General features: G+C 38.3%; 1 protein-coding gene across 2 annotated transcripts in view; it reads left to right on the forward strand.

The window, feature by feature from the left end:
- The window catches only part of LOC115523726 (limbic system associated membrane protein), a 649,474-nt gene that overhangs the window by 324,207 nt on the left and 302,733 nt on the right, over nucleotides 1–22,534 (forward strand). For both annotated transcript variants that reach the window (XM_030329958.2, XM_030329957.1), the window contains exon 2: nucleotides 20,508–20,740. In XM_030329958.2, the coding sequence (XP_030185818.1) occupies nucleotides 20,508–20,740 (233 nt within the window). The remainder of the gene's footprint in view (nucleotides 1–20,507; nucleotides 20,741–22,534) is intronic.

Below are 22,534 nucleotides of genomic sequence, written 5' to 3' on the forward strand. Positions count from 1 at the left end.
CTGGGGTTCTTTGCAGCTAGCCATTTCCAGGAACACAGAGCGGGGAGATTTTCTAACCATTCCTGCTTTCCCGGAATGCAGGCTTTAGATAAAGTTCTTTTTTCCCCACGTGGTCTGGTACTATTTCCTTTCTTCCCATTCAGAATGTCAGCTTACTGAATTCTATCTCAATCAGTGTTTTCCTCAGCGTGGACATTTTTGGGAACCTCCTTCCTCATTGCGCTTTGTATCTTGCAATCATTGACCCCCTTGATTCATTTTAAAAAATGTCTCACATCTCATCTTTCTTCATTCCATTTTTGTGGCTAGTAAATAAAAGCAATAGTAATGATAAAAACAACAATGACAATATCCACAGTTATTTAGTAACAATTATCGATCATTTTCCACATGCCAGGTGCTATTCTAAGGTCTTTACATGTAGTGATTTATTAAACCCAAAAATAATCCAGTGAAGAAACAGAGACTTAGAGACGTGACATAATTTGCCTAGATTATTACATCTGATGTGTGGTACAGCTGAGATTTGATCTTCTTCAGTCAGCCTGCTCCAATTACACTAGTCTAACGTCAGAATCCCACAGCACAAAGCAACAAATGCACGTGGGGACACAGCCCAGTGTTAGAATCACAAATCCTGAGAGTCTTAGTGAGGGAGGGTCTTTGTGGCTTAGGGAAACAACTTCCCCAACTAAGGTGTATTTTACTGAGCATAGTGAGTTAACATTACAGTCTAGTCTCAGACCTGACATATTACACAGATATTCATGTTGGTTGTCCCAGAATTTCTGTTCTATGGGAACACTGTCTAGAACTACTACTAAGTAGGTGAGAGGAAATTGTATTATTCAATGATTAGCACATACTACTTGTCTAATACAATCATTTTTAAAAGCAGAGTTCAGGGGTGCCTGAGTGGCTCAGTAGGTTAAGCATCTGACTTTCGCTCAGGTCATGATCTCATGATTCACAAGTTTGAGGCCCGCGTAGGGCTCTGCACTAACAGCTCAGAGCCTTGAGCCTGCTTCAGATTCTGTGTCTTCCTCTCTCTCTGGCCCTCCCCTGCTCATGCTCTGTCTCTCTCTCTCTCTCTCTCTCAAAAATAAATTTAAAAAATTAAATTTAAAAAACTGTAAAAAGAATATGTTACTTGAATTACTATTAGTAAATACAACACATTGCAAATGCCTGTTATTAAAATGGCCTAGTGTGGGCTACAAGAGAAATGAAGATCTCAATATTGGTGTAGATATTGTGGGGTGAATTAGCTTAGGAGGTTGAAAGAAGATTCCCTGGAGAGACAGCACAGTTAGCTCCTCTGATAGTTCTCTTTTCAAAGCAAACTCTTTCCTATCTTCCTTCTCCAAGTACAATCACCAGGAGTTCCTGAACCTGCCTTGTACATTCTACCAGATCCTATGATTCCAACTGCAGATTCCTGGGCTGGTTTAGACGTTGAAAAAACAAAACAAAACGCAAGATATTATAAGCTATGGATCAAAAGATCTATCTATAAATACTAAAAGGTTGAGTAAAGATTGTAACACTTAACTATTAAATGAATGACTATTTTATAGGATGTGAGCCATTCTAGTTCCTAAACTTTTTATTAGTTTTCTTGTCATAGTCATTTGGAAGCTCATGCCCGTCCCCATACCTCTCCTTTGAGTTCTAAGGGAAGGATGTACTGGCTGTTTTAGACCATGTAGTCAGGCTGAATTCTGTTCTCTCCCATTCTGCCCTTCATCATATATTTGAGCCTATTTGTGAAGGTGCACACACCTGCATACTGTCTATCACTAAAGAAGTGATTGGTTTTGATCGGCTGTAGACCCAGGATCCACATTTTTGAGGGGTGTCCCTCTCCTGACCTTCAACTCCCTTGTTAAAAAAATCTGCAGAGCTCCAATTTCTCTGGCATAGCTATTCAGTATCCCAGGTTAAAATGTAACTTTCTGTTTTGTAATCCAGGTAGAAAGTCTTATCTTTGCAAGAAAGCAGGCCTCATCTAGAGCACATGGCTTCCGTCCAGGTAAATCCCACTGAGTAATTATCTTTCACATAGTGGAGGAGAAGCTGTCTTTTACACTCCAAACCTCTCCCCATCCTTGCCTTTGAAAATTCAGTGTAGGTAGCAGAAGCAGAGGGGCTTTTCCGTGTTGCCAACGTGTTGCCAGAGTTCACTTGATTTTTTCAAAACATCCTTTACCGAGACCACCTAAACCTCACTGAAAGCACATTTTAAAATAGGTAGCCAATAATCCCCCTCATTAGAAGACTCCTATTAGAAGATGAGTAAAAAGGGAATGAATGTCATTACCCAAATTAATTGATAAATTATCAGAATTAATGAAACAGAATAAAATAATAACAGTCTTACAAATCTGTGCAAATAACATACTTCACAAATTTTTCATAACCTATGACAAAAAAAGTGAGTGTGAAAGGGAGAGAAGGAAGGAAAAAAGAAAGGACTGTATTACTTTGTGAAGATCTGTTTTTACAAAGGATGTTACAGGCTGAACTTTCAAAGTTGGGACATTTTGAAATCAGTATTTATTAAGTGATTCTAAATAAGCTCTTTGGACACTCTAATGGCATTGATGAAAATGAAGAATTTATTCCTGTGTCAGTGTAAATTCATGAACCCACAAGTGTCAAGAATTGCTTTTTGTTAGGCACCGGTCAGAGGGAGTAAACTTCGTATGGATCAAAGGAAGACACTATGTAACTGTTTCTCAGCCACAGTGCCTGGTTGCCTTCACACAGCCCACAGCCAGCTGGCCTCCAGTCAGCTCCCAAACTCTTTCTATTGAGAAGATGTGCCTGGCAGTCTGAGACTGCATGAGAAGCTGGAAGGTCTTTGTAGCAGTTGGTACAGTCACAACGTGCTTCAACAGTGGCTAGAAGAGTCTCAAAGGACTGGCTGGCACCATTTATTTCCTTATCTTATACTGTGTATCACCAGGTATGGCAAAAAAAGGGAAAAAATATCTAGGCAAACTGTAAAATACCTCTTAAAGTAGCCAAGAGCCCTGTAAATGTCTTCAACATGCTAACGATCCCACCCTCCAAACTTTCAAAAGGCTTTCAGAGAGTTGATGGCTCTCCTAGGTTTGTGCGTGTTGATCCTCAAGGCCCAGATGTGCACTGTTTAGAATTCTGGAGTCTGCTGTGAAAGCACCTGGGATACCCAAGCAACAGCTGTAATTCTAAGCTTCCACTTCAGCTGTGGTGTGTTTCAGGAGGATGGCAAGTAAAAGTGCATTAAGTCAAGTATCATTCTCGCCTATAGCATCTTCTTCTTGCTTTTCATCTGACATTGAGAAGGAGTGGTATAGCCATGAGGTCTTTTGGGGAGATTTTGGCATGCCCTCACACCCAGCATCGCCAACTGGAGAGGTAGGGTGAATAGGTTTAGTATTTTAAAGTACCATGAAAGAGTTAATTGTGTCTTCCGATTTTAGAGAAGTTTACCCTACTTCACTTGTGTATGGTCTGCAAAGGATCACCCTGCAACAAACATGTTTTCTACAACGCCTTTGTCCTGTGCCACTCTGGTATCTGATCTTCTACACTATTTAAAAATGAAGGATTTAGGCAAAAATAATATAATAGAAAGGGTTAGCAGCTCGTGTAAAATTCTTAATGTCTTCTAATCTTACATGTAAAATAATACTTGATATTCCTACATGATGGACAAAGATTGGGTGAACTATATGGGAAAGAAACACAAGCAGGTCTCATTTGCTTTTTGTTCTTGGCTTGTTGATTTTTTTTTTAACATTGCCTCAGGCAAATTTGCATCTGGTATTAGCCTCCCAGAAACAAACTTTACTACACTGTGGAGAATGCTCTCCACTTATTTGTTGCTTGGGGCTAAAAGGCTGAGCTGTTTTGCATTGAATATGTATCTTTTGATCTTGCTTTATTTTCCTCTTGCTATTTTGTTGCTGCTAAGAGCTGATGATTAGGAGAAATCCCTAAGTGAAAACTGCCAAAGGGGTTTGAAATGATGAGATTGGACTCAGTGGACAGTGCTCACAATGAGTTCTGTGGGGGCCACAGGGGCCCTGTGTAGAACTCAGTGATTGGGAAAGAAAATCAGCTTAGGCTCACTTAGAGAAAGCATCTCCTTAATGAACAGTACATTCTTTGCTCTTTTGTGCTCTGATTCTGGCCTCTAAGTGCAGATTTTTCTTAAATTCTTATTTTGTTACCCTCAATCACAGTATTCTGTGATTCTGGTGTTATACAGAGGTAGAATAGTGCACAGGAAATTGTATATTTGAAATTTCCTTCATTGTTAGAGAATTTTTTATTGAATGCCCGCAGATTTTTATGTGCTCAAATCATTTCTGAACTGATATACTTACAGAAATTAGGGACTCTGACTTCCTTAATTTTATACTTTAACAAAGGTACAATTTTAATGGGAAGCATCATGTGACATGGTAGTAGGTCTTGTCTAGAGAAAAGAATGTTCACAAAGATTAAGGGATTCATATTACTTAAGAGCAAAAGTTAAAGACATATAAATAAGCCTTTTTCTTTGATTCATGGTCTCAGTTTGTGAAAAGGATGGCAGAAAATAAATGGAATGAGCGGAAGTGACACATAAAAAATGAACAAAAATACATGATTTATACCATGTCTATTAAATCACTGTGTTCTAGACTCAAGCCAGAATAAATATACTGATTAATGTTTAATAATTAGTAGAAAAATATATATATTCCACTTCTGAATAAGGCCATCCACACCACGATTCCTGAAGATTGAATACAAGGTCATATCTTGAGCTATAGTAATTCCTTTAATAGAATTCTTTGGGAGAATACCTTGATTGAGGGTAACAGAATAGGAACTCTAAGAAATCTTTCCTTTGAGGACAATAAAAAGCAAGATATAAATCATTAAAAAACATTGTGTTAATGCGTATACTTTTCTCATTCTGTATTTTGGGGAAGTTTTTCATGATCCTCATGACTGTAGACTGCCATCCAGAAAGAAAAGATTATATCATGTAATATTCAGAGAAAAGAAGTGTACAAAATTTACTGATATTAAAGACTGGAGATAGTTTTATCTCGAATATCTAGAGTGTCCAATATTGACTGGAAGCCTCTAGAAAGTCTAAATTCAGTAGCTTCCCAGACAACAAAGTATAAGTGAAGAAAATTTCACTTTATCTACCTCTTTTTTTTTATTATTTTTTTTTCAACGTTTATTTATTTTTGGGACAGAGAGAGACAGAGCATGAACGGGGGAGGCACAGAGAGAGAGGGAGACACAGAATCGGAACCAGGCTCCAGGCTCCGAGCCATCAGCCCAGAGCCTGACGCGGGGCTCGAACTCACGGACCGCGAGATCGTGACCTGGCCGAAGTCGGACGCTTAACCGACTGCGCCACCCAGGCGTCCCACTTTATCTACCTCTTTATCGCCCTTCTTGGTTGTTTTCTTGGTCATATTATTATCTTTTTTTAAGTTTATTTATTTATTCTGAGAGAGAGAGAGAGAGAGAGAGAGACGATGGGGGTGGGGTGGAGGGGCAGAGAAAGAGGGAAAGAGAGAATCCCAAGCAGGCTCCATACTGTCAGCATGGAGCCTCATGCGGGACTTGAAGTCATGAACCTGTGAGATCATGACCTGAGCTGAAATCAACAGTCGTTTGCTTAACCAACTGAGCCACCTAGGCATCATGGTCATATTATTATTTTGAAATAAAAAATAATTGCTAATTTCACAGTGAAATATAGTGGGGAATGAAAAATTTTAAAAAGTTTTTGAGATCAAACTGGCCTATTTCACTAGAGATGAACAGTGAAATTATTGGGTATGACTTAGTCACAGACCCTCCATAAGTTCACAAAGATTAGGTTATGTTGTCCTTGGTGTGACATCTAAATATTAATAAAAATATTAATTTCTATCTGTAAATATGAACCTCTAGGGCAGGAGACACCAGTAAGATAATCTCAAGGATAGTATTCAAGTCCACTAGACAAGAAAAGGGGCAATGGTGAATTTGAAAACATCTTATGTTTTCACCATACAGCATATTTTTAGAAATTCTTTGAGTTAAGTTTCCACTGCATATTGTATTTCTTTTTTAAAAAATTTGTTTTTACATATATATTAGAGTGCATCATAGATACATTTTTTTTTTCAACGTTTATTTATTTTTGGGACAGAGAGAGACAGAGCATGAATGGGGGAGGGGCAGAGAGAGAGGGAGACACAGAATCGGAAACAGGCTCCAAGCTCTGAGCCATCAGCCCAGAGCCTGATGCGGGGCTCGAACTCCCGGACCGCGAGATCGTGACCTGGCCGAAGTTGGACGCTTAACCGACTGCGCCACCCAGGCGCCCCATAGATACATTCTTAAAAAGATAGTATCATCTCTTCTAGGCAGAAAGAGACAGAGAAAATGATAGCAACAAGTGAAGGAAAATAAAATGGTTGGGTTAGAAAAGACAAAAGGGTCTTCTCCTGCCACACTCCTCTTTTGAAACCATTGAGAATAGTAAGACTCTTCTACCTTCAAGATTGTATTTGGAAGCAGAAATATCTAAGAATTTGAAATGAAAAGAGAAAGACTCTTACATATTCACTCATCCATTGAACAATTATTAAGGAATTTTGTGTCAGGCATTTTGTGAGGCAATAGAGACCCAAAGATGGAGAAGATATGGTTGTCCTTCATTTTTAAAATAGTGATGAGACGGAAAAAGAATTAAAATGCTAGGGCAATCAAGGAAGCAACTACAGAATTAGAGCATGCATCACAAGGGAAGGCATACCTGGGATGGATTGTGTAGTAAGTAGGAAATTGCCAAATGAAAGAATAAAGTTCCTAGCAGAGAGGGAGTTGTAATGTCAAGAGATCAAGCTGGAAAGGTAGGTTGTACTGACATAGGTTATACTAATCTATTTGAACTGTGAAAAGTAAAAAGACCAAGTGCATTTAAACAAGAGGATTACATGATCAGCTTCATGTATGTTCTGTATAAAGGATGAATTTTGTAACTGTTAGCGAGGGATGAAATATCGGAAGTCAGAATACCAGTTAGTTATCAGAGGCTATAACACTAGCTAGAAGCGGTATTGACAACAGATGAGAAGATCCCAAACAATGATAGTGATAGTATGGATGGAGACTAGGAGTCAATCTTTGCGGGGGGAAATGTAAAAATATATTTGATTATATAAATTGCATGGAGCAGAAGGCAGCAAGGATGCCTCTGTGGCTACTAGTTTGGATTAATAGATGGATTATGATCCCATTAACTGAAACTGGAGGTTTAGAAAGAGGAAAATAATAAGATGGAAGATGAGTTTGGTTCAAAATAAGCTGAATTTAAGGTGCCTTCAGATATCTATGTGGAAGAGTGAGTATGCTGTTTTAGATACCAAAATGATGAAATATAATTAAAGCAAAAACAAACAACAATAAACAACAAATGAAATGTATGAAGACAACTCTGTGAAGCAAGGAGAGAAGAGAAATACAGTCCTGGAGGTGAGTGGAGAAAGAGGAGCAGATTATGGATATTAAGAAACGGTAGGAGTTAGGATGACAGACAAGAAAATGAAGAATGAGTGGCATATTGTGTTGAAAGCTATACAGAGATTAAGTAGGACAAATACTTAAAAAATAAATACATGGGATTTGGCTATGAGTGGATTACCAACATCCTTCTAAAAGTGGTCTTAATTGAGCCAGGTGGAAGTGACTTGTCCTTAGGGGAGAGTGGACATTAGTCAATGTAATATTGACTACTACTATCAACATTATGATTAATAACATAACACTAACATTATGTTGACTGTTAATTAGTCCCTGCCATTCTTGCTGCTACTCAGATCCAGTTCCTGAGCACATATAGAGATTTCAACAGAGTACCTGGTGCCATGTCAATAGATCTTGACCATAAATGGTAGTATAAGTAATCCAGAAGAAATAGAAGAATGATTTCAACACAATGTCTTATTAATCTTCACTTAGATTTAGCTCTTCCTCTCTCTCTCTCTCTCTCTCTCTCTCTCCCTGCCGTATCATTTAACGGCCATATTTTGAGAGTCACAGTGAGAGAAGATGCCTCTTTTGTAATACACTTTCAAAGGTAGAAAGCCCTAGGGACAGAGAGGGGTGGGAAAATGAAATACAGATTCTCTCAGGCTGTAGAGATGGTGCTTTTGAATCATGTGACTCTTCCTAGAACTCAGTGTGTGACCTTCACCTTGAAATATCTGCGTGTCTCTATAACTGAGGCTGGCTGTGAAATTTTAGAATTAAATTACGTGGTGGAAGTTGTAGTACCAAAGGTAATGGCCTTTAACTTCCTCTGTCTCCCAGGTCCAGACACCAGTTACTTCCTGTCCCTCCAGCCCCCTCCAAGGTCAGGGCTCTATGTAGTTTGGGGATTGCAGTGTCAGGTACCAATCTCCAGTTGGAGTAGGCTGAGTTCATTACAGTATTTCACAGATGGATTTTCATCTCAAATTCATCAAGTCTTGCCTTCATGCCCATTTTCTCGGTAACTTCTGAAGCTATTTTTAATGACTTGAGCCCTAGTCCCATTCACATCCTGATTGTTATTATGGTCAAGACAGGCCTTCAAGGAAAGGTTTAGGTGAGGGGGAAAAATGATGTGAAGAGAAAGGAGAAAAGCCATAAGAATTGGATATTATACAAGGATGAAGACCTTCTTACATCATCGTCCTTCAAAAGAAAGTCCTGAGGTGGGGGGGTGGGGGGAAGTACTTTTGGAGTTAAGAAACAAAGGAGTCAAGGTGGGGTAGAATGTGGGTGATGGCAAAGCAAACGATGAAGTAAGAAAAAGCCCAATGATTATAATTCTCCATGTGAGAACTGTCCGTGTGATTTATAAGCATTCATCAGTGATCTATTGGCTTCTTGTCAGTGGGGGGAGGGGACTACTATATTTCCTTCAGCTAAGATGGATCTGTTTGATAATATGTGCTCCTTCAATTTGCAGCTACCAGAAGCCCCTATTTCACATCTGTATCCACAAAGTACATTTAAAAAAATAGACTTCTTTTGCTCTTTATTTTCATCTGCCTTAATTTCTTTTACCTCTACCCATAAAGGCAAACTAGACAGCAGAGCCCTTTTCTTAACCCACTGAGCCACCCAGGTGCCCCTGCAGAGCCCTTTTCTAATGGTAGCTCTGATAGACAGTCCCAATACTTACATATTTACTTATGTACTTACTGTGTGTTAACTCTGTTATATCATACATGCTGTATTTATTAATTGCCATGTCTTAGAGGGCATAATTTGATCCAAATTATATCTAAATGCATGTAATGGGGAATCGTATTATAACGTGGTTCTGCTCCAGTGATAACATTTACATAATGCTGTGTATGATAAGACTATAAAGTAAGGGGCTGGGTTTTCAAGTAAGACTTATGGAAAATAGTCTCCTGACTTTACAGCCATGTCTCATGCAATAGAATATTCATCCTAACTGCATTATAATTTATTATGAGCACTTTTATTTCCCTCTACTGCTAGAACGAGATAAAGAGTAAACTCTGCAAACTATAGAGCACATTTTTTACTTCTAGAAGTTAGCATACATTTGATATTTACTTTGTAATGATTCAGAAGGTAACAAGATTTTCTTTAATTAGCTGTGCAATTGTTTTTAATTGCATAGCGAGTAAAAATTTTAGCTAGAATTCTGAGCCAGGATTCTCAGACTAATTTTATTCTTTCAAAGGTATACCTAAAGGTAGCATTATTTTACCCTTCTAAATGAGAGGGGTTTTTCAGAAATAACAGAGACGCATAGCAAGAATCCAAACAAAAGCAAAATTTAAGATTGCTTCTCATCCTCACTCAACCAAGTAGTGAGGAAAGAGGAGAATCTGTAGTTTAAAAGAGAGGAAAGAGTTATAGATGCATGTACTTCAGCTAGAGGATAATTGCCAGTCACATACGGAGAAGAAGAAAAGATAAGCCTTGTTCTTGCAACCTGAGGGTTTATAAAACGTAGACAGTGACTCATCCAGTCCAAGAGGAACCCCAATTCTGCCAAGCAGATTGTAGCAGATCACAATGTACAGCATGGACCAGTTGTTATCCTCTGTCCAGGCTGCCCTCGGCTCTAACTGGATCTGATAGAAAGTGCTGAGGCATTTAAGACCTAAGCTGCCTGTGCACAGGTGTTCCAAAAAACAAAAACAAAAACAAAACAAAACAAAAACCTTACAAGTGTTCACAGATGGCATTAGTACCTCGATTTACAGTGTTGTACCATAATCATACTGCATCATCTCGCTTTCAATTTAACACCTGTGGGTTTTAGGGGACCAACTACTGACTAGAGAGACCAGAGGGGTGTCAGATGCAAGAGAATCCAGGCCTGTAAAAGGAGTTTGCCCCAGAAATACCTGTTAATAAGCAAGGAATTGGATTAAACCATTTCTGGAGGTTGCTGGAGTTCGCCTAACAATGGGATTTATGCAGAATGAAATGCCCAAAATTCAAATTATGAAATGTGATGGGGAAAAGGTTTTATTAGGCTCTCCCAAAGCTTACTGGGTATTCTGAATACTTTAGTCCGTTTAATAATCACAATTATATGAGAAGATAGTCCTTATCCTTGTTTTACTGAAGAAACATATGGAAGCTCTTTGTTAATAGTGAACCCTTTCAGGGCCAGACACTGCTCTGTATATTTAAAACTCACGCATTTAAACATTACAACTACCCATTGAAGTAGAAAATTTTATAGTCTTCACTGTACAGATGAAGAAACTCAGGCACAGAGAAGGTCAGCAAATATCCTGAGGGTACAGAGCAAGGATCTGATGGAGCTAGAGTGAATGCAGAGCAGGAAGCTGGCTCTAGCTCCTCAGCCTGAACCCGTAAATATGCCCAGTGCTGCCTTTCCTCCACTAGGTAACTTGCAGAAGCTGCTAAACTATGGAACCCATGACTTTTCCATTTCACTACTGACAAGGAAATGGAGAATCTTGAATTATGGTGCAATTAAGAAAATCATGATTTATTTTCTAAACCAATGGAGACTCTGGAAAGAACCTAGAAGAGTTATTTTCAACCACTTATAAACGTTCCTGGGATTGATCCTAGCTGTGACTGAGATAGAACTCAGTTCTTCCCTGGCCTTAGCCTCAATTCTGACCACTTTTTAAAATTTCTATCTCCTGGGACACCTGGGTGGCTCAGTTGGTTGAGCGTCCAACTTTGGCTCAGGTCATGATCTCACAGCTCATGAGTTCAAGCCCTGAGTCGGACTCTGTGCTGACAGCTCAGAGCCTGGAGCCTCCTTCGGATTCTGTGTCTCCCTCTCTCTCTCTGCCCCTAACCCATTCCCATTCTGTCTCTGTCTTTCTCAAAAATAAAGAAACATTAATTTTTTTTCTTAATTTCTATCTTACTGTTTTCCATTCATTTCTTCTGTGTGAATGGAGAGATGACAAAATTGATGTGAAAACAAGAGGAACACAGACTGTCCTAGAATTGCCAGTTTGCTGAGATAGACTCAGAACTTAATTTGGTGGTTGATTTCTGCTCTTTCTCTGCTTGCTTTCCTCACCTGTACCACCTGCATGGATATGGGTTAATGCTTCTTAAAGAAAATGAACCTGAAGATATAGCAATACATGTATTATATATATGCTTATCTAAGGATGCATGTATGACTGGACAAGTGCTCACTACTGATAGTAAGAGATAAAAAGCATGTCTAGGGAGGACTTTTCATTGCTTTAGAAATGACAGACAGACTGTCCTGGCTTTATGATTTGCCATTGTGGATTCTTTTTTGCTCTTATAGGTGATGAATCATTCTAGTAGATAGTAACCCAAACACAGAGAGGGTGCTTTGTCAACATAGCAAATGCAAATAACTGGTGCAAATTGAATATTTAAAGAATTACATGATTGATCAGAAAGTCTGGGTAATAATATATTTAGTGGGTGTCATCAGACTCTCTGAAGAGATAAACTTTTTGAATGGTCTAGGGAAATCGATGGTTTTCCTTTATAGCCACTGCTATGTATAACTATTTTCTTCTTATCTACCATACTCTCATCATGATAGAATATTAATATGACCATAGAAATTATTTTATATCTTATAAAAGATGTAAATCATGTACATCATGATTTGTGTACATCCACGTACATCACTTCATTTTATTCATGGAACTACCCTAAGAGTAGTTCTAGGGGGTTGGGTCAAGTATCATTAGCTTTATTTTACTTATGGAAAACTAAGATACAAAAAAGGTAGATGAATTACCTGTGTTCTGAAAGTGAGAAATAAAATCAGTTATCCTGCAGGAACTAAACAGTATACCTTTTACCCTAACATTCCAACAGAAGTGTAAAGATTCCTAAATCATCATGACAGTAATAGATTCACTTGAATCTGGTTCCTGTGGTTTGCTGCCTCTCTGTTCTCACCCACTCTGGAATATATGTTGCTACTTGTCTGTGTGTGTTCATATGCATGGGTGCATGCAGGCACTTGTACATGAATGTGTGCAAAGCAGCTAGGATGAGGAGAGATTATCATACCATGTAGATACTCTGTTGGTGATAACTGGACTAAAATTCAGTAGGAATCTAGAAGAATAAATTATTATCAAACTACGATCAGTTTCTGGTCCAAGAGGATCAAAACTAAGGGAGCATAAATGCATAAGAACAAGAGAATGAGGGGTGCCTGGGTGGCTCAGTCAGTTAAGCGTCCGACTTCGGCTAAGGTCATGATCTTGCAGTTTGTGGGTTCAATCCCCACGTTGGGCTCTGTGCTGACTGCATGGAGCCTGAAGCCTGCTTCAGATTCTGTGTCTCCTCTCTCTCTACCCCTCCCTCACTCATGGTCTGTCTCTGTCTCTTTCTCAAAAATAAATAAACATTTTTTAAAAATGAACAAGAGATTGAGGCCAAGAGCGTAGGCGGGGTTAAAAGCCAGAAATCAAGTCTAGAAGGAGGTAGAGATGGAGCAAGGCAGCGAAAGAGCTGATGCTACTTGCTACAGACAAGACTAGCAGGTGCACCTAAGGGTCAGCAATGAATCCCCACAATAATCTTAATTTCTGAGTTTAATCTCAGAACATGGTAATGAAGCAGAGATGACCCAAAATGGTTAATAATTTAAAAATATTTAAATTTGGGGAGCCTGGGTGGCTCAGTCGGTTGGGCGTCCGACTTCGGCTCAGGTCATTATCTCGCGGTCCGTGAGTTCGAGCCCCGCGTCAGACTCTGTGTTGACTGCTCAGAGCCTGGAGCCTGTTTCGGATTCTGTGTCTCCCTCTCTCTGACCCTCCCCCGTTCATGCTCTGTCTCTGTCTCAAAAATAAATAAACGTTAAAAAAAATTAAAAAAATAAATAAATAAATAATAAAAAATAAAAATATTTAAATTTGTTAACTAATTTGGCATATATTGTTTTTAATGTATTTGCATAGTGTTCCTGGAATTCCTTATACTTAAAATAATATGATAAATTCAGACTAAGAACTTCTGACTCCAGAGAGCCTACATTATTCCATCCTTTGCAATTCTTGATTTCACACACTCATGCTGGGAATGGACAACTTTAGGTCTTATTCCAAGAATAAGACATTTCATGATAGTGTGGTGGATTCAGTAAGGATATTGTTTGTAGGGTTAAGTTTACACAGGAAACAGCATCAAAATAAAGGGCCAGCACATTGTTGAAGACTTCTTTCCCATCCACATCTTGAGTCATTACATGTCTTACATGTCATGTAAGGGAGAGTCACAAATGTGAAAAATGATAAAAGTTAATTAAAAAGTAGCTTTATATATTTTTATATATATATAAAAATATATATATAAAGTAATAATTAATAAAGGTTAATAATTTCCTTAAATCTCAAATTGCCCCAATTGAGTTGATTCTTCCTTATCTGTTCTGGATGTTACAGACCCATTTATGTAGAGAAAAAAAGAAAAAGACTAAGGTTAAATGATTTCTTCAGCATTAAATTAGGAAGCAACCAGGTTATAGCTTCCCCATTCACCATCATTTGTGTACAGATCTTCCTTGACTCATGGTGTGGTTACCTCCCAGTAAACCCAACATAAGTTGAAAATATCTTAAATCAAAAGTGCCTCACCTACCGAACATCTTACCTAGCCTATCCTACCTTAAGTGTACTCAAAACACTCACATTAGCCTACAGTTGGGCAAATTCACCTAACACAATGCCTATTTTATAATAAAGTATTGAATGTCTTATATAATATATTGAATGCTGTACCAAAAATGAAAAACAGAATGGTTGTAAGCATATCGGTTGTCCACCCTCGTGATGGCATGGCTGATAAGGAGCTACAGCTCACTGCCACTGCCCTGCATCTTGAGAAACTAACTGACCATATATCAGTAGCTGGGGATAAGATTTATATTCAATATTCAAAGTATGATTTCTACTAAAAGTGTATTGCTTTCACACTGTTGTAAAGTCAAGAAATTTTAAGTCAAAGCATTGTAATCTGGGGACTGTCTGTGCAAGATTATCTTGATGTATAATTATGGTACTAAAGTAACACAGTGGGGTGCCTGGGTGGCTCAGTCTGTTGAGCGCCCGACCTCGCTCAGGTCATGATCTCGCAGTTCGTGAGTTCGAGCCCCGCAGTCGGGCTCTGTACTGACAGCCCAGAGCCTGGATCCTGCTTCAGATTCTGTGTCTCCCTCTCTCTCTGCCCCTTCCCCACTCATGCCCTGTCTCTCTCTGTCTCTCAAAAATGAATAAACGTTAAAATATATATATAAAGTAACACAGCAAAGGGGCATGTTTCATTTACTACTAACTTATAACCACAGCATGACTAGACTTCATTGTGGTGTTTCTGTCATGAGCATGACTTACGATTCAGGGACTTTGCTGGTGGCAGTTAAGTGTCTATAAATTAAGATGCATATGCTTGTGAAAAAAACACCATTACACTGTAGACGTTTGCCATATGCTACCAGATATTTAAACCAAGAGACCATGGTCTAACTCAGGGTTTGTCAGCTTCAGGCCTGTAGACATTTGGGGTATCTTTATTGTGGAGGTTATCCTTTATCTTGGAGGATCTTTAGCAGCATCCTTAGCCTCTACCCACTCAATGCCCCTAGCAACCTCCCCACTTCAGGTTGTGACAACCAAAAAATGTCTCCAGATTATTTCCAAATATCATCTGCAAGCAAGATTTACCCCCACTTGAGAACCACTAATCTCACTGTTCTTTCTTAATTTTTAAAATAAATCTCTTACCTATCCAGTTTCACTGCCCTGATCCTTACAGTTAAGTATGAGGATCAATAACTGGTAAAAGATTGAGAAAATGTTCTCACTTGTGATCAACGGATAAATACAAGATTATATTCTTCAGAAAGAAAGGAACGTTTGGATAAATTCTAATGGTAAATTGGTACATTTTTAGCAGTAATGTTTGTTAAATATGAATAGATGTGCCTAGAGGCAATTGAACAGGCTTAAAATCTGGTAGATCTGTATCACTTATATCATGGATATACTGTCAGTAAATATGCTATTAAGAAATCTATTGCTACAGATTGAATTTAGCATTTCTTTTCTGCCTCCAATTATAGTCATCGTTTTAGAAGCAGGCTTATACAGTATGAGTAGAGCTGTCGATGTACCTGTTTGTATAAATGTACATAATATGCTTGGTATAAAGTGTTTGCAGAGATCCGATGCTTGAGATTTTTATGGGTGCATTGATTTTTTGTGACAGTTTTATGGCTGCAGATATACGGAACGAGGAACATAAAAATGTGTTTGTTTGCCCTTCCTGTAATTTTTTCAAAGCTGATTTAAAAAACAAAAATCACAGGCCCATAGGTAAGGTAAGTAACCCACGTGGTATTTGCAGATTCATGGTTAAAGTGGGCAAGCCAGTAAACATTTATCTACTGCTTTATGTTTCTTTTTACTTTTTCACATGTGACATAGAGTATGTAATTCCCAGGGATGATGTTTCTTCATAATGGAAACAATTAGCATACACGTTTCTGTCCTTCACTTTTATGTTAATACCACACTCAATAATTCTCTGTAAATTTACCTTCGGATCTGATACTTAAAAAAAAAAATATTTTGAGAGGGGTGGGAGAGAGAGAGAGACAGAGAGAGAGAGAATTCCTAGCAGGCTCCACGCGTTCAGTGAAGAGCTCATTGCAAAACTCAATTCCACAAACTGTGAGGTCATGATCTGATCTGAAATCAAGAGTCTGACACAACTGAGTCTGACCGACTGAGCCACTCAGGCACCCCTGTATCTGATACTTTTAATTATTTCTTAAGAAATGTTAAAATAGTTACCCATTCATCTGCACTTCTTAGATAATTAATAAATATTTGATACTTGTTAAATACCAGTTTGTTAAATTCAGTTTATTTATTCTACATTTCAGTGAGCGCCTACTGTGCCCATGGTGGGTGTATGCTGTTAGGTCCCTTGAGAGCTCCATAGGTGAATTCAGGAGGGTCACTGTCATTCATAAGCATACAAGGAAAGATAAATGCAAATAATTCTAATGCAATGTGGAGTACAGTGAGGTCATAAAAAGAGCCAAATAAAAGGATGGGATACTAATAATAGAAGATTTCCTAGAGAGATGTATTATATCCCCATGTTCTCAGTTGCCTGCCAAAAAAATCCCACCTGAAGTGGAGGGACATTCTCTGCCCCTCTCTCCTTGGCACCAACACCCACTCTTTTAAAGGAGCAGTCCTTTCTAAATCCTGGAATAATTCGCAGCATTGTAAACTCCTGGAAGAAACACTCTATTAAATCTAAACAATACATAACACGTATAGATTTTTAAAATACATCTCTTCACACGTTTCCAGCTGTAGCCATGGCTGATTTTGAAGATAAAGTCATTAGGTATCCATTTCTGAACTAGATTATCTGGTATTGAAGCAGCATTCTAGGTGGGCCGGGGTGGGGGTTGGGGGGCGGGTAACTCATTATTATGTCATGATGGCATGGCATGAGAATTCTCATTTACTCTAGAGGAATGCCTAATGCACAGCTAAGCCAACTCACTTCCTATATGGGAGCACATGATGCTTGCTGGCCAGTCAGTGCATGCTGGGAACGTGGGTCTGCATTAAATTGGCATTTAACCATTTTTGAATAACTAGGTGCTCTGTGACTACTGTGTGTCACTAGTTATTTTCACTGAACAAAGATAAGTTCTACATGTTGAGATTATTTTGACTTTTTCAGTCTTTTCCTTGTGCACTTCTTATGGTTTGAAATAGTTACCACCTTAAATCAAAATATTAAAATTTTGAAAAGTTAAATTGGTTCTGAAACTATTATGTTTGCCGTTTTTCAGTATGAAAGTTTTGTAATGTTGTAAAAAGATTATTTTCTACTTTAGAGAGTCAGTATATTTACTTTGAAACCACTGGCTACATTAAAAAAAAAAAAAAAAAAACCTTAAATATCTGGAGGAGTCGTTTACCTTTTAAAAATACTACATTGTTGGGAAACCTGACTGGCTCAGGGAATGGAGCATATGACTCTTGCTTGACCTCAGGGTTGTGAGTTCAACCTCCCCATTGGGTGTGGAGCTTACTTAAAATAAAAATTAAAAACAAATACTACATAGCCAAGATGTACATTAGTATCTTGGGTAACCATACTAAGTTAGTAAAAAGTGTGAGTGTATATATGTGTGTATATATACATATATGTGTGTGTGTTTATTTGTAAGTAAAAGGTAAATTTTAAAAATAAATGTAAGAAGAAACATAATGTAAAAATAAGACGTTATATAGATTGTCATAGCAAATTTTCATGTAATGTATTGTCTTGGTAGATGCACTTTTATGGGTCTGGCAATTTTGCTGAAATAGTCAATTACTTCTTTAGGTAAGATAGTTCTGAACATCGTCAGAGAATAGTTTGGAATAATGACCTATGTGATAATTTTAACTTTCCCATGGATAAAAATTGCTAAAATGTCCAGAGGACCCTAAACACCTGTCTTAGAAACTCTACCTTGTGCTCATAAGGAAATTTGTTCAATTCATTTGTTGACGCCGTAGGGTTTGGGAGAGGAAAGTGTAAAAGAGGTAATCGTCTGTCCTCCTCCCTGTGCATGTGATGCTGTCACTTTAACAAGAGGCATTTATCAATACCTAAGATTACATAACATAAATTTTTGGAAGCACCTAAATGAATAGGGCAAAGTATCTATCTTTAATTGATTTGTAGGCCATATCTATGTAATATATGTTGTATAGTCTTTTTTTTTTTCCAAATTGAACATATTAGGGCCATATTTGGGGCTAGACATTATTCAGAGTACCTCCCTATGATGTAGCATATCTGTTTCCTGGTGTGTTGAGCTGCCTAGATGAGAAAAGTGCAAGGAGGTTCATGATAAAGGTTTAAAATGCATTTACAGAGGTCAATTTCCATTCTTCTCAGTAGAAAAGAAGAACACAGTAAATCCATATCAATAACTTCATTTATGATATAGAAATGCAGCAAAGCAGCCTATTAACTCATAAATGATTCTCATTTAAGAAGTGCCACAAATACCATGAAGGACAGAGAAATGATGACACAAAATAGTAGAACAGGAAAAGTACAATCAGGTCTGGAAAGAAGCATCAAGCATCCATGAAGTTAGCTTTGTACTCCATTATGGAGAAATTCTAAATTATCAAGCACATATAATTAATCCCGACAATATCTTCATGGCAGAGAGACCCATATTGGGTAACAGAGATACCAAATGATGATTTCATCTACTTATGTTTATGAAAATAAATAAATGCAGAAGAAAAGAGACACCTGCGTATCATGGAATTCAAGTCATTAAATAAAATTCTCGTGTTAAATAAAATATTAAGTTCACTTAAAAATGATGGGATAAGGGGGTCTTTTGAACGATAGGTGAAGTATTTTAAAAGGATTCAGCATTTCTGCTTTTAAGAAAGATGGGTTGGCCTCTGTATAGCTACTGTAGACAGCCTGTAGATAAGGCATTAATTTCCTATCTATGCATAGGTACAGAATCTCTACAACTGGCTTTTTTGACCTAAGAGAAAACCTGGATTGGACTCAGTTTGGAAAATACAGAACATGGTATTTTAATTGTTCTGCTGTCATGCTCCTGGCTTCTTCTCTATCCCTCATGCCTCAGAGTGCTGAGCAGATGGCTCTACAGTTGTGAATAGGGTCTGGGACAATCTCCCTGTGGGGCAGACATAAATCTTGCCAAAGGGATACAGAGAGAAGTTTGTTGCTCAATTTTTCCATTTCCTGATTCTTGCTGAAATTGAAGGGGAAAACTATATTCCCCATGAAGCATTTAAAAAAAAATTTTTTTAATGTTTATTTATTTTTGAGAGAGAGAAAGAGAGAGACAAAGACAGAGTGTAAGCTGGGGAAGGGTCAGAGAGAGGGAGACACAGAATCCGAAGCGGGCTCCAGGCTCTGAGCTGTCAGCACAGAGCCCGACTTGGGGCTCGAACTCACAAGCCACGAGATCATGACCTGGGGTGAAGTCAGATGCCCAACCAACTGAGCCACCCAGGTGCCCCTCCCCATGAAGCATTTACCCCTTCTCAATGGAGAATCCATTGATTCTCCAGATTCTTTGCCTCTTTCTTGAAAGTTTCAGAAAGAGATCCTGTTAGGCTTTTAAAATAAGTATTTATTAAAATAAATATTTTTCCCCTTCATCTTTCATAGAATAGGAACCACGGAACTGGTTTATTCATCTCCCATAAAATATTGAACTCATTCTGATGTGTCGGAAATGCTGGTAGCAAGCTGTTTTGCCAGCAGACAACCTGCTGCCCTCAGCAGCTGGAACCAGACATAGGCAAGAAGATGCTAGCTTTGATTTCCCTGACACAATACCTTTCTTCTTACCTTTGGACCTATTCACACACTTCTCACTCCTGGGAGAGGGCATTCCAAACTTATAAGAATCCAAAGCAAATTCTGAAATCTAGTCTAGTTTCTATAGCAGTGGGGCATGATTTGAATCTACCATCACACTCTTGTGCAAATTTAGGAAATACTTATGAAAGAATTCATACAATTCAAAACTCAGGAAATGTGCCACATTATCACTTGTCAAATCCTCAGTTACTAAAACAGATGGAGTTTTGCGTGAATGACCTTCTCTTAGACAAGAAGAAGAAAATCCAGTGGGAAGTCAATACCTATCTAAATTTATTTGCCTGCATTTTTCATACTGATTGTTTATGGCTAAACTGAGTCTAATATAATTATATCCATCCACTGAATGGTAAGTAGATCTTAGGATAAATAGTGACAATACATAGGACTCTAAGAAATGGCATGGCAATAATTCATCCTGTATATAATTATTGTTCTTCATTGGTCTTATTGAAGGCAATGTAGAGAATGAATGCAGATGCAGGTATGGCTAAGTTTCTAATGTTGTTATTCTGCTCTACCAGGTGTGTTGTAGAAGACAAGAACTCAAAGGTGGCCTGGTTGAACCGTTCTGGCATCATTTTTGCTGGGCATGACAAATGGTCTCTGGACCCTCGGGTTGAGCTGGAGAAACGCCATTCTCTGGAATACAGCCTCCGAATCCAGAAGGTGGATGTCTATGATGAGGGCTCCTATACTTGCTCGGTTCAGACACAGCATGAGCCCAAGACCTCCCAAGTTTACTTGATCGTGCAAGGTAAGAAAAGGTGGGATAGGTAGGTGGTAAGGGAGTGGTGAGAGAAAAAAAAATTAACATGATGTATAAAATATTTGCAAAACCCTTTCTGAGAAAACCTTTCACATGCGTTTTTCTGTTTAAGTATCTATTTTTCGCTAAAAGGATAGACTTAAAATGAAATGACTAAGGAGAAAGAGGAATCTTGCCACTGTGAGCCAGTACTCTTGGTAAGAATATTTTCTCCTAGCCCTGAGTATAAAAGCACATAGCAAAGGCCATAGCTGTTGAAATAATTTGGAACAAAGTAACAAGAACACAGACAATGCTTAGAACCATGTGAAGTCCACTTCATCAACTTTTAGGTACTGGATGACTCTTGATGAAGGCTTGGTTTTTATCTTCAGCGTAAAGAATATTACTAATTATCTGTTCTTGTGATAGTAAGTATAATTTGGAAATAAAAATTTCCAGGGGCCTGATATCCTCTCAGCTGGCCAGCTTTCTTTGTAATTTATATCTCCATTTAATGGTAAGTTATTTGTGAGCAAATCTAATGACAAGGATTTGCAAAGTTATTGGGGACAATCTGCTTCTAGACTGGGGTTTCTAAGGGCACATCTGAGTCATGGTTTTATAGGACAAAAACCCTAAGTGGCATACGCATGCCCCCAAACTATAGCTCTCATGGGTCCCTTTCTCATAATTGCAGAATGAGAACAAAGCTGATCAGCTGCACAGTTTTATTGCAAGCGAAATCAAACCACTAGCAGTTCCAATCCATCTATCAGAAAAGATCTAAGCACTAACAAATATTAGGGCTGTGTTCATGTATTCTTGATTTACAATTTTATGTAAATTTAATGCAAATTAGGCATGGCCCTAGGGCTCCTGTCAGGATTCCAGTGCAGTCAGTGGTGTGGGAAAGTTTGACTGTAGCTTCTATTAATGTGTTATGGAATTGATTATTGCGGCGTTTAAATTATTGCTCTCCCAACTCCTCTGATTAATAGATTGAAACTGGAGTAAAATACATCAGAGACTGCCTGGTCCAGAGGTGGTTTAGTCATGTGACCTCTATCTTGGTCCATTTGTGATGGCTGACAGCTTCATTTCATTGCTTGTAAAAGGCATGTCTACGGACTTGCAAAGTTCCTATCATAGTCAAAGCATAGAATGTTTTCCTTGTGGTTTAGTACAGAGTGCTCGAGCTCCATAACATGGTACATCAGGCCTTGGATCTCAGGCAGCCCATTTAAACGTGTAAACATAACCAGAGATGTGTAAATATGTAAATGGGTTAATTTACCAGCTCCCTCAAAACCACAAGCACACATATATTCTCTCTCTGTGTCTCTCTGTCTCTGTCTTTCTGACTCTTTCTCTCATGCACACACACACACCTGCCTCAAAATAAAAGAAGTTCTACCATATGCAATGGCAGAGGAAGCCTAGATACCTAGTTTTATGGCCAGCTCCATATTACATTATGAGATTCCTACACAATTTTAATACCTTTATAGCCTTTAATGTCATTGGAAAGCCCTAGACACCACAACTGGAAAATGTGTATGTGTATTATACTAAGTAAAATTGGGCAATTTGAGTATTATATTCCTTGGATTCTAGGTGAGGAAACAGAATTTCCTTAAATTTAAGTTACTTGCTCCAGGTCACATAGAGAATTCAGAGAGTAAGTTGGAGCCAAGCAGGCCAGGAATCAAATCTGAAGCACTTTCTACTGGAAGGGAATTTTTTTTGATAGCTTTAAGAACTAATAGATTTATGTTTAAATCAGCTGTTAGCACCAAATGC

Source organism: Lynx canadensis, chromosome C2 (genome assembly GCF_007474595.2).
Source record: "Lynx canadensis isolate LIC74 chromosome C2, mLynCan4.pri.v2, whole genome shotgun sequence".
In the NCBI taxonomy this organism is placed as follows: domain Eukaryota; kingdom Metazoa; phylum Chordata; class Mammalia; order Carnivora; family Felidae; genus Lynx; species Lynx canadensis.